At 46.6% G+C, this 12,080-nt stretch overlaps 1 protein-coding gene across 2 annotated transcripts in view; it reads right to left on the bottom strand.

The window, feature by feature from the left end:
* nckap5l (NCK-associated protein 5-like) overlaps positions 1 to 12,080 on the bottom strand; it is a 34,574-nt gene that overhangs the window by 2,397 nt on the left and 20,097 nt on the right. For both annotated transcript variants that reach the window (XM_068597079.1, XM_068597080.1), the window contains exons 3-11: positions 7,275 to 7,415; positions 7,109 to 7,177; positions 6,965 to 7,003; positions 6,721 to 6,840; positions 5,786 to 5,878; positions 2,636 to 5,538; positions 1,686 to 1,815; positions 787 to 859; positions 177 to 455 (exon numbers count right to left, since the gene is read on the bottom strand). In XM_068597079.1, coding sequence (XP_068453180.1) covers positions 177 to 455; positions 787 to 859; positions 1,686 to 1,815; positions 2,636 to 5,538; positions 5,786 to 5,878; positions 6,721 to 6,840; positions 6,965 to 7,003; positions 7,109 to 7,177; positions 7,275 to 7,415 — 3,847 coding nt within the window. The remainder of the gene's footprint in view (positions 1 to 176; positions 456 to 786; positions 860 to 1,685; positions 1,816 to 2,635; positions 5,539 to 5,785; positions 5,879 to 6,720; positions 6,841 to 6,964; positions 7,004 to 7,108; positions 7,178 to 7,274; positions 7,416 to 12,080) is intronic.

Here is a 12,080-nt window from a genome sequence, read left to right on the forward strand (position 1 = left end):
AAACTCTCTTGGTACAGAATCACTGCTTTTTAAGTTTATTTGAGTTTGCAGTCGACAATGAATTACTTCACTATGTAACAAGCGTACTAAAGCCTGTATGAAGGCTAAAAAAAGTGCATCTAACAATGTCCTGAATGCTTCTGGTACTGTGAGTAAGCGGGACAGTTTCGCAGCACCTTCACGGAGGACGCCGGCGGAGCTCCTTCCCTCCATCACGGAGCCGTACTGAATGGTGGGAATCAGCTGTTTGTGGGGCACGTAGCACTCCTCCTGGGACGTGGGCTCTCTGTCCAGGGTGCGCGCCCGCCGGCCGGCCCTCCCCGGGGAGCCGGAAGAATGGCGCTCGGCCCCGGCCCTCGACTTGGACAGGCTCCGCCCCGCCGCGCCGCTGCTGCAGTCGGGCAGGGGGAACGTGCCGATGCCGCTGTCCAGCGTGTACGTGGACGCGCCGGAACCTGCAGAGGACGGACAAATTCACAACATATAGGAAACCAATTAATACAAATAATAAATACACATGAATGAAGAGATACGCGTGTACGTTAATGAATACGCAATCGTTTATTTGATCGTTGACTGAAGTTCTGATCCGATATTCCTCGAGGGCGTGGCCTCGTTTCTTTACCTTTTGATATCGACACACTATGTGCATATTAATAAACATGTGTGTGCGGTGCAGGACTCGTTCTACACAAGCCTGATTGATCTTCAACAAGATCTTAACGCTCACAAAACAAGCAACAAAAATGTGATATCGCTTTGCTCAGATAAAGTCTAAACTCTTACCTGCAAAGTGTTGAGAGTGAACGGAATCTGCGAGATTTTCATCCGAGGTGATCTTGCCAATTCTGTCCGATCCCTGCAATGGAAGAGCGACAAAGCAGCAGAGGGAGTGAACGCTCCATCCGTCGGCTTCACATCAATATGCAGGAAACTAGTCCGACAGCACGAGAGCCCAAGTTTAGATGTGAAAGATGAAACGCTGTTGAACACATTTCACCAGGTGTGGAAGAGGTATTCAGATCCTTTACTGAAAGTTACCGTGAGGAACTTTGAACCGGTTATAAAAAAAACCTTCGTCCACCGGGACCGCCAAAATCTTCACAAAATAAAGTTCCTTGTAGTATCTTTAAGTAAAAGTACAAATACCAAAGTCGGAACATATTTGACATACTTGCTATGGACCATGCATCTCTAAAGTCAACTGTCCTTGAGCTCAGAAAAAGAGCCGTGGTGAAAATTGAGTTTCCAGCTGATGAAACAGGGACTTTTATTAGTTTCTTTAGCTTAGAAGCATTTTCTCAACCAATAAAAAAGGAACATTTCATCCTTCAGTTTATCAGAAACATTTAAAATCAACACATCATGGTTTAGTTTTCATTGGACAGACGGGAACGCAACATTGCAATCTGAAAAACAGACAAATATTGTCTTTTTCTTACATTTGTCTGATATGTTGTGGAATAAAGTAGAAGTACCTTGAGTTTGTACTTAATTACAGTACTTAAATGTACTGTACTGAATAAGTGAAGCACGACTGAAACCTGAGAGCTCGATGCATTAATTCAAAGTGAGTCGTGTTTTCCTCCTCGTCAGTTTATTTTAATACTTCTGTCAATTTAAACAATGTGTCAGTTTGTGTCTGACGACAGCGACACAAATCAAAGTGAAACCAACAAAAGTACCTTCTCCATATCGTCCCGACTGCTGGTGTGACTGATGATGTCGCCCTGCTGACAAAACACCGGCTTGGAGTTCTTACAATCGAACGAGAGCCGGCGCTGCGGCACGCTGATCACGTCTTTCCCGTCCACCCTGAAGTCATCAAACACAAGTTAAGTTGCGTTAACGTGTCCGAGCTTTACAACAAAAAACGTGTGAGCATTCTCAAATTGAAAAGGATGGTTTGGAATACTGACTATTTGAACAGGATCCTCGATGTAATGACACAACTTAAAACAGCTTAAAACAACTTAAAACAGCGGTTCTCAAAATGCCATGAAGGCACTCCACAGGGTACGTAATACTTAAAAATATATATATTCAAAATGAGCATCCACTCAAAAATCCTTTAAAAATAGTTATTTAATAAATATTCAATCCAATATAAGTGTAAGTTCATACACTGAATTTGATATATTCTACGTTAAATCAGACACTGATGGCACAGCATTGTTTTTTTTATCTTTTTTTTTTAGTTGACTGGGAAAATATTGCACATCACTGAAAATAGGTTGAGAACCACAGCTCTGGATAGATTATGTGACGATAGATAGATCTATAGTTATTTTATTTGTTATGACTTCAATAGTTCCGTATCTTGGTAAACAGTTTTTTGTTATTGGTTACTTAAAATGTTCAAGTATTATCTATTTAGGTTTAACTTATGCAAAACAATTCATATGATTTTGCAAAGAATAAAAGGAATTGTTGGCAAATAAACTTATTCACTTTAAAGCTGAGAACAAAAACATTTTTTTTTGATTTCGAGGAGCTGAACCCACTCGTTCCTTAACAGGATATACGATATGCCAAATGAGCCTTGTCCCCAAAATGTTAAACTATTCCTTTGATTTAAAACAACCACGTGTTATGAAGCAGCCCCACAATGCACTTGACCTCGCTGCGTCCTCACCTGTTCAGCAGCTGCTGCATGAAGTTGTCAGAGCGCGCTCCCCTGTACATGACAGCCAGCTGCCCCTGAGCCGGGTCCATCACCACCTCGCAGGAGTGACCCCTCCCCGACCTCTCCACGTACGCCCTCTCCTCCTCCAGCGCCCTCCTCAGCCCCTCCGCCTTCTCCATCAGCGACGAGATGTTCAGGCCTTCCACTCCGGTCCTGCCGGCCACTTTCACGGAGTCCCTGCCCACCGAGGGGATGTTGATCTTCCACTCCTTCTTCTCGTCCTTTCCCTTGGCGGCGTCCGTCTTGCGGCTGAGCGCCGGCAGCTTGCTCTTCTTCAGGCCGAACCAGCTCGCGATGCCGTTGGAGGCCTTCTGCTTGACCTCGGGGGCCTGCCCTCCTCTGTCTTGCTCCTGGAGCTTCAGCATGTTCTCCTCGATGCCCTTCATCACCTTCTGCTCGATGGCCGACTGCGGGCTGGGAGCCGGCGGCGGCGGCGGCTTCTCCGCCGCCTCGGACATCGGAGGTCTCGGGGGAGGCGGCGGCAGGCTGTCTCCGAACATGGGGTTTTTCTTCCCTTTGCCGCTGATCTTGGTCCTCTCCTCGGATTTGGACGAGTAGCGCGGGGCGTCCGCCGGCTTCCCCCCCCTGTGGACGGACGTGACCTGGCAAGGTTTGGACGGCGACTTCGGGGGGATTCTGTTGGGGCTGCTGCTACTGTGAGGACCGACCACTGGTTTGAGGTTATAGGCCAGATTCAGGGAGCCGGGACACTTGATGTTGTTGCGTAATACCTGCGGAGCGTCCGCGTTGGGCGACGGCAGACCGATTTTACTCTTGGAGCCTTCGGTCTTGGTCCCGCACGGTTCTTGTTTGACCACAACTGAACCGGACGATTTTACAGCCTGTTCATAAAGCTGAGAGGAACCCGGGTACTTCAAACCACCACTGCTAGCTCTGGGTTTACTATCCAAAGAGTCTGTGTATTTTGAATGTCTCTGCTCCTCCTTCTGGAGCTCAACGGGCTCCTTGCTCCTCTCTTCTCCGAAGGTGTCCTCGTTCACCGTGTCGACCGGCCTGAGACTGACTTGTAAATCCTCGGAGCTCCTCAGCTTTCCGAGCGCGGCCAGCCTGTCTTTGAAAGCGTGGTGACTGGAATCGGCCGGGGGTCTCGTCGCCCCGGCCGCGGGCCTCTTGGGGATGGAAGAGGAGTCGCTCCTCCTGACTGGAGGCGGCGGCGGCTGCTGCGCCACCGCAGAGCTCTGCACAGTGATCTCCCTCCCGTCTGCTTCCTGTTTCTCTCTGGTTTGCGAGAAGTTGGCTCTGACCTGCGCGACCTTGCCGACGCCGGATGCGTGAGGCAGGCTGTGGTGGTTAACCCACACCGGGCTGTCCGAATCCTCCTCTTCATCCGACGTGGACTCGGACGTGGACGAGGACGACTGCTTTCTTTGAGGAGGGGGAGGGTTGAGGACACTTTCTGGTAACGATTTCACAAGCTTCCTCTCACCCCCGTTCGACTTGGTTTGCGATGGAAGTGTGGTTCTTTTTTCAAGGAGCTGTGTCGGTTCCTCCTCCCTGGAGTTGGCAGACATAACACAGACATTTTCATAATGAGGGACCCTCTGGGATACTTTGGGTGAGGAGGAGGAGGATGCGGAGGAGGGAGCTCCCATCTTTGAAGCAGCACTGGCTTTCGGCGCAGAGAGGCTGCTGTAGCTTATATCCTGAGCGGGTGGGGGGGAGACATCTTCACACTGAGGAGGGGAGGTCGGCGCCGAGTGCGTGGCGGGGTAGGACTCGGACCTGGTGGGCGGCGGCGGGGGCTGCCTGCACCGCTCCGTGGTGGTGGCTTTGCGTGTGGGAACAGGCGAGTGGTACACCTCGTAGTTGTTGGTGCGACAGGGGATCCTGGAGCTGCGGGTGAGTTGGGGGCTCAGACGGACGGCCGGGGCGTTGGAAGGTTGAGACTTCTCCCCTATCGAGGGAATCTTCAAGAACTTGAGCAGCTTGGACGGCGAGTTGATGGCGGCGGTTTTCACGTCGCTGAGGCACGACGTGCTCGGGCTGACGGAGGCGCTGGCTCTCACGGAAGAAGCCTCCTGATCCGCGCGGTCTCTCTCGGGGGCGGCCGAGAGCTCGGTCGACGCGGCGGTCTCGACGCCGTCGCTCGCCTCCGCGTCACCGAGGCAGATCCGCGCGTTGTCGTTCACGGAACCGGGCGGGTGGGGGGCGGCGCAGAAACCGGCGAGCTCTTCGGGGACACTGTCGTTCAGACAACTCTCGGAGCTGTCCTGCTCTTGCTCCACCTCCATCAACTCCAGACTCTCGTCGGCCGGTTCTGTGACTAAGGAGTGGGCGGCGGCGCCTGACGGCTGCTGGTGGACTTCATTCTTGGTGCATTGTTTGGACGGGGGGACGGACTCCGCCGTTCGGTTCTTACTGTGACATTCGCTCGTAGCAGCTGCGGGAAGAACATGGCTCTGAGTGGCCGAGTTGGCTTTCGAAGGACTACAGACGTGGTTGCATGGCTTTGGAGGACTGTCCGGGCTCCTTTTGCAGTGTAAACAGCAGGCGTTGCCACCCTCGCACTTCGCCGCCCCGTCGCCGTTGACCCGCTGGTTCGAGTCCGTGTCGGAGCAGGAGTAGTGGCAGTGCGTGTGGTGGGTTTTGCAGGGGAGTGGAAGGGGGTCCGCAGTGGCCAAAACAGCCTCTGTGGACATGAGCACCTGGCTGTAGTCGCAGAAAGACATGCTCGCGGTGGACGGGTGGAATTTCAGGGGGTCCGTCTCCTCCATCTTGCGAAGGACCTCCAGGATGTGTGCTTTCTTCTTGAAGAAGGGGGACAGGGCCTCCATGGAGGTGGCGGGGCCCCGAGGGCCAGGGGAGGCGTGCTGTGTGCGGTAGCCATTTCCCTTTGGACAGAAATAGATCTCCATCAGCAAACAATTCAATGCGAGGCCAAACAATGCACACATCAGCGAGACCTTTAGGAGTATTTGCGTCCAGGAAAATGAGTGCACGGCAGATTTTTTAAAAGGACAATAATTGAAAATGGAGCAAATGTCAGAGCACGTTATCACACACGGGTCTCACGAGGCGGCTTTGATATAATCCTGTTGTTTCACTCTTAATGTTTGGAAAAGGCTTTGGAATAATCACCTTGGCTTGTGCTTCAGTCTGTGCAGGCTCCACCTGTTTGGCAGAGTCATTGTGCAGCTGTGCATTGTAGTCTGGGAGGGGTCCCGCCTGGACCTGTAATGGGAGATTCAAGAGGCAATAAGGATGACACTGTATACACGACAGCTTATTGTATACACAGACAACTAGTAGCTATATTGTCCCGGCATCTGCTGGAACAATGTAGAGCAGAAGTGAAAAGCCTGAGAAGCATTACTGGCTCAGCGGCGTCTGAAGGAATGAGGCCGAGCAGCTCCCTCTGGTCTTTGAAAATCAGAGCTGTGCATTGTGTACAAGTACTGTGCTTCAGGCAATGTGTGGGGTACTTCCCTTTTTCTCGACTTTGTACATTATTGCACTTTTTTTGGGACTAAAATGACAGTTTAATCACCTTAAATGACCTCCAATTTGCGACAACATTAATAATATCAAGTAACACTACTATATTATAATATTGTTACGCTCCCTAGAGGCATTCTGTATGAGCGCTCCAACTTTTGATACTATAAGTACATTTTAATGATAATACTTCTGTAATTTTACTTAAAAAACAGATTCATCAATGCACTCCCAACAACACTGTCAGACTCGTCATTGACCGTTAAATATCTGGTATCAAAATATACGCAGCAGGAGCAGACACACTGTCCTGCCTTATCATGGCACCTACATTACCCACAATGCAACTGGACCACCGACAGTTTAGCAGGAGATCTGGGTGTGTTACACTAGTAGCGGCTAACCTGAAACTGCTAGCCTGAAGAGGAGATTAGCGGTGGCCTAAAGTGGTCTTGTGAGGTCACTTCCTTTTTAATTCCACACCCAGAAATCTTTCAACGTTTTAAAATATGCATGTGACCTTCTGTCTGAACACAACCCTGAGCCGAGGGACATCATATTTATGCATATTTATTTACCTGGTAGTGAGCCGTGGGGTGGTTGGGCAGTTTCTGCTGAAAGAGCTCACAAAGCGATCTGTTTTGTCTCTCCAGGTCAAACACCAACATCTTCAGCTTGATGCACTCCTCTCTCAGATCCTGTTCAGACACACACACACACACACACACACACACACACACACCGAGCAGTGAGACGAGTGGTGACGCGCCAGATGGTTAAAATTCTAAAACACAGGAGCAGAAATGTAGCTTTTCTTGTTACCTTTTGATTCAGCAGAGCTTGGACCACGTGGTTGGCCACCTGATGACATCAGACAACATCCCATTTAACACAGAACGACTTAGCTGAGCAGAGTTCATCATTGTATTAATAGTTTCTACGTTATATTCTGCAACATGAACTAACCTCATCCAAGCATCTCTCATAAGCTTCTCTCTGGCTTTCATTCGCCGACATCAGAGCAGAGTTTTCTGCCTGTGAGGTGAAACAACAATTAAAAAGACAAACAGCATAAAGGCAATAAATTACATAACTAAGATAATCTATTGGGGGGTTTTCGTCGTTTCCTCACCTCCAGCTCCTTCAGTCGGTCCATGAGCTCGCTGCTGTTGTCCTCCAGAAAGGACTCCACGTCTCCCTCCTCGCCTTCCTCGTCCGAACCAAAGTCTTCATCACACATCCTCTGTTCCGTCTCGTCCGACATTGTTCGCATCTGTGAACACACGAGGTGACACCGCAAACCATCACAATCCCTACCGCAATAAAATGTTCTCTTCTGGAAACAATGCAGGTCAATAAAACAGCAGCCGCTCCGGGCGGAGACCAACGTTATGAGAAAGTTACAGCAATCTTATTTATTTCTGTTGAAGCTACAATTGCTTCTATATAATGTTTTTCTCGGATGCACTGTAAAGGACCTCTGAGAGTTTAAAGCATTTTTGAATAGTTCACTTTTTTTAATGTCTTTTATTTTGAAGTTGTGTTAGTCAGTCGGTGCATTTACGGTTGCGCTTTTATTTTGATGCTGCAAAAACGTTGGAAAAAGTTGGAAGTAATAAACGGGACAAAATGAAAACTTCCTTTAACGACGGAAATAGTTATTAAAAGGCTACGTATGTGTTTGTTTTAGCACCTGGACGTTCATTTTTGAGAAAATACTGTTTAATTTGTTAGTTTTTTGTTTGCGTCAGTGGTTAAGCTAGCTGCTATTTCCGTTTTTTCTTTTTAGTTCTTAAGGTGAGTTCAATAAACATTTCTGAACCATCAGTTAAAGACTCCAAACCATAATTCAGCCGGGGATGCTACATGCTCAGCAGATTATGTTTTATTAATATCACACATGTCTTACAGTGTTGAGGAACACATTTGGAAATAGCTAAACGTTGGTGGGATACCTTTCCCAGCTGACCTGTCACAAGCTGCTATCCTGCTCCTACGCACATTAAATACTTAATGTCATAATAATGATACGTTGCATACAAGCCGCTGACTCGGTGCAGCAACCCCTGGTCTCATGTTACCTCACACAAAATAATTGAATGAGCTCAGAGCAGTAAAGTATACAGATTTGACATTTGTGCCAGCATGGGATCGATAGTACTCAGCGTCTGGAGAAACCCTGAGATGAGGTGTCAGAACCATTCAGGAGAAGAAAAATCTGTGCATCAACACCTGCAAGGACGCGGGTTAGGTTTCAGAGGCGGGAGGACATGATGATGTCGGGGGCTTTCACCTCTTTAACCAAATAAAACCTCAAGTACTTTTGTTTAATAATATCATTTATAGAATAATTCTTAGTCTAGAGCACGCCACATGATGATGCATGTAGCAGCACTGTTTTCTATTCTCCAAAAACACCACGACAGCCTTAAAACTACGTGGAAAAAACAAAATAGATCATCAGAAAGCAGTAACTCCATATCAAAATTCAGTCTCATCATAAACAACCGTCTTGTTCTACATAAAAATAACTAAATTCAGTCAACAGCCTACATTATAAATGAAATAGAATCTAAACAATGGCACTACAACAATGATACCTAGATAGACAGACAGATAACAATATTGATCAAATACTAAAATGTTATGTATTATACTTTATCATAATAAATATATTTAAATCTCTTTCCCCAACTGTGACTGACATAATGTTAATCCAACAAAAACAATTGGAAATGCAAAGTCTTTTTTTTTTTTGGCTCGTAGCTGTGTCTGCCTCTCACAACAACTTAATCACATAGGGCAGCCTTACTGCAGCCTGCGAGGTGAAACGCAGGGCAAAATAAGCCCACGAAGCACTCGCTGCGCCTTGTAAAGATAATTGCTGAGCTCACAGGAATAATGAATGTATCAACATTATAATCTACTCAGGGCTCCTCGCTTTCAGATGTTGGACGCTGGACTGGAAAGACGACACCGTTTTTAAAGAGAAATACATCAAAGTAAATTAAACTGTAAAAGCAGATGGTATTCATATACAGACATTGATGAAGATCTTACTGTATGTCTTGTAGCACATCCATATTTGAATGTGTATTACCGTTTATTCCTCTGCACTATTGTTTTCTGCATTTTACACAACGGCATGTTGTCGTCTCTACTAAAAAATAAAATATATTTAATTAAAAACAGAGAAACGCAGCAAATCCTCATTTCAGAACACGGAAACAGCGAAAACTTCCATCGTATATTACTGAAATTATTAATCTCAAATAGATTTTCTGTCGATCGACTGATCATTTCAGCCCTACCCGACTGCACCTAATACTCTGATGTGTCCTGCTGCAGTGAAACCCATCCGTCTGGTTTCTCAAAGCAAAACAAACACCAGTCAACCGAGCGGCGGTCTGCTTCACATCAGACACCGCTCTCATCTCCAACACTGACGCTAACATTATTACCACCGTGACAATACTCTGTTTAATCTGAGAGTCACAACGTTTCACTTCAACGCTGCTTCAGAGTTCTGACACGGACGCATCCACAGAGCCAAGACGTCACACCTACAGTATATTTAGGATTACGGAGCACATTAATCCATCCGTCCTGCATCGTTTCAGATAACATGGACTGTGGCGAAAGACCGGCGGCCATATTCCTCTGAAGCTTCAACGGGTTCACCGGCTCAACCTGCAGAGACCACGCTGAGCTGCACAGGCTGCCCGAGTCTGTGAGCACGCTACCCTGCGGGACATATGGCCGAGGACCAGTCTAGTAGGCATGGCTCCAGGTGTGTATGTGTGCGAGTGTGTGTGTGTGCGTGTTGTCAGAGGGGAAATAGGTGTGTCAACATGGACCCAGATCCAACCGTCACATCTTAAAGAGTCATTAGAGCGGATGAGACGAGCCTAATTCGGTGGCTGGAGGCCAATCCGGAACTGGCACAGTTTACAGGTGACACACAAACAAAACCACCACGTCTGTGTAAACGTACACACAGAGCGGTTCAAATATTTAGCGGGCAAACCAACGAAAATGATCCGACTGTTACTTATGACATCCTATAGCCTTTTTTATGTCGTCATTAAATCTCATGATTTAAGATCAAACAAAGAATGATCTCCAGAACAAGTGTAGTCTGTGTGTCCAGAGTCGGATGAATGTTATTCATCGGCGCCCCGGAGCTCCATTATATACAGTAAATGTGTGTTGAGTGGACTGCGGAGTCGGTTAATAATTCTCCACGGTTGCATCGCTATAAGTAACTCTATTCCCATACAAGCAGTCATGTGATCCATTGTTAGTATAAAATAATTGATTATAGCCGCTTAAAAGATTTACGTCTTCAGCAGCAATGAATGGTCTTAAGGGTGAGAGCCGGCGTGGTGAAACTGGAAAGTATTAAGAAACAGACCAACGCATTGTTTCGGCCTTTTCATGTGATTTCTCCACAATAAAAAAGGGATAAAGCTGTTATTCCAAATTGAAAAAAAAAAAGCTTTTGTAGAAAAGCATTTTTAATAGTACACAGTATGAAGTAGAGCTGCAACAATCCACAGACAATTAACTGGCGTTTAATAATTGTAATCTTGTGTGCCGCTCTACTAATCTTGTGTGGATTGTTAGTTGCGGCCCCGATGCGTCACCTCGTTTGCACCGGCAGCAAACACTAGCGAGTAGAATAAAAACTCACAACTGGTAAACGTTGGACAGTTTCATAAGAGATCAGCGGCGACCTGCTGGGCCTCGTGTAACTGGAGCTCTTTGCAAAGCGTTTACAGGAAGATTATCGAACGTCACCGTGGATCGCGAAGCCTGACTGACAAACCTAAGCAGCGCCGTCCAAAGCGCAGGCAGCTTATCGAGCTGCGATTGACCGAACGCGGCCAAATCTACACGTATAATGGAGGGCTGATCAATGCGGCCCATCCGAGAGCGGAAGCAGATATTAGCAGTTCGTTTGACCTTGGATACCCAACAGTTATAAATACCAGCTTTTCTCTGCACCTAATGCACATTAAAGCTCGGGGCGGCGGGGCCGAGATACAAGCACTCACACCCCCCCTGTGCGAACGTTCACATGGAAATTACAGCGTGGAGAAAAAGACAAACAAAAGTGCAGCTAAATATAAACATGAAAATGTGGTTGTGCTGCTGCGGTTTCTTTTTGATGTGCAGAGTCAACGTCACAGGCCTCACTGGAAATGCCACCAGAAAGAAGCATCGCTTCAAAAACCAGTCGAGTCCCTTTTATGCAGAAGCCAACGGGGCTAAAAACAAGTGCTGGATCTAAGACCTGATATCTGATCCACTGACGAAAGAACATGGAGGGCTTCAGTCTTTATTAATCACACGATCACGCTATAGCTGAAATCTTTGCAAAGGGGATGGGAATTTTTTTTATATACTACTTTAGGTTTTTAAGAAATACTGCAACTGCAAACCTGCAGTCTGTAAACATAAAACAGTGAAAAGTGTTCACAGGTTTTTAGTTTAGTACATTGTTTTGCACAATCAGCAGTCTAAAAAAAAATAATAATAAAATAAATTTCTGCAAATTTTGCTTGAAAAATTCATTTGATGATCAAAATAGATGCCAAATAATTTTCTGTTGGATCAATTGCATTTTTATGCAACACAAATTCAGAACCAACTCACAGAAAACCTTAGATTCTGCCTCAAATGGTGTGAATGACTTTTGCGGCACGTTGCAGCTCAAACTTGTTTGTTTTTTTATATCGTTTAGTGTTTCTTTCATATCTTGCCTTAATGCACTTTTTTTTTTTTTTTTTTAAATCTCCGATACAGCACTTAATTTTTTTTTTTATGTCTGAATTTAAATCCTCTGGCAAAAGCAGAGAGAGGCAGAAAGCCGCCAGCTGCTTTGTGAACGGCAGCATTGTCATCGTGGGGGTGGACTGGGAACCAGTGACAGCGA

This window comes from Clinocottus analis, unplaced genomic scaffold, assembly GCF_023055335.1.
Source record: "Clinocottus analis isolate CAN_PGR_092001 unplaced genomic scaffold, fCliAna1.0.p SCAF_4, whole genome shotgun sequence".
In the NCBI taxonomy this organism is placed as follows: Eukaryota; Metazoa; Chordata; class Actinopteri; order Perciformes; family Cottidae; genus Clinocottus; species Clinocottus analis.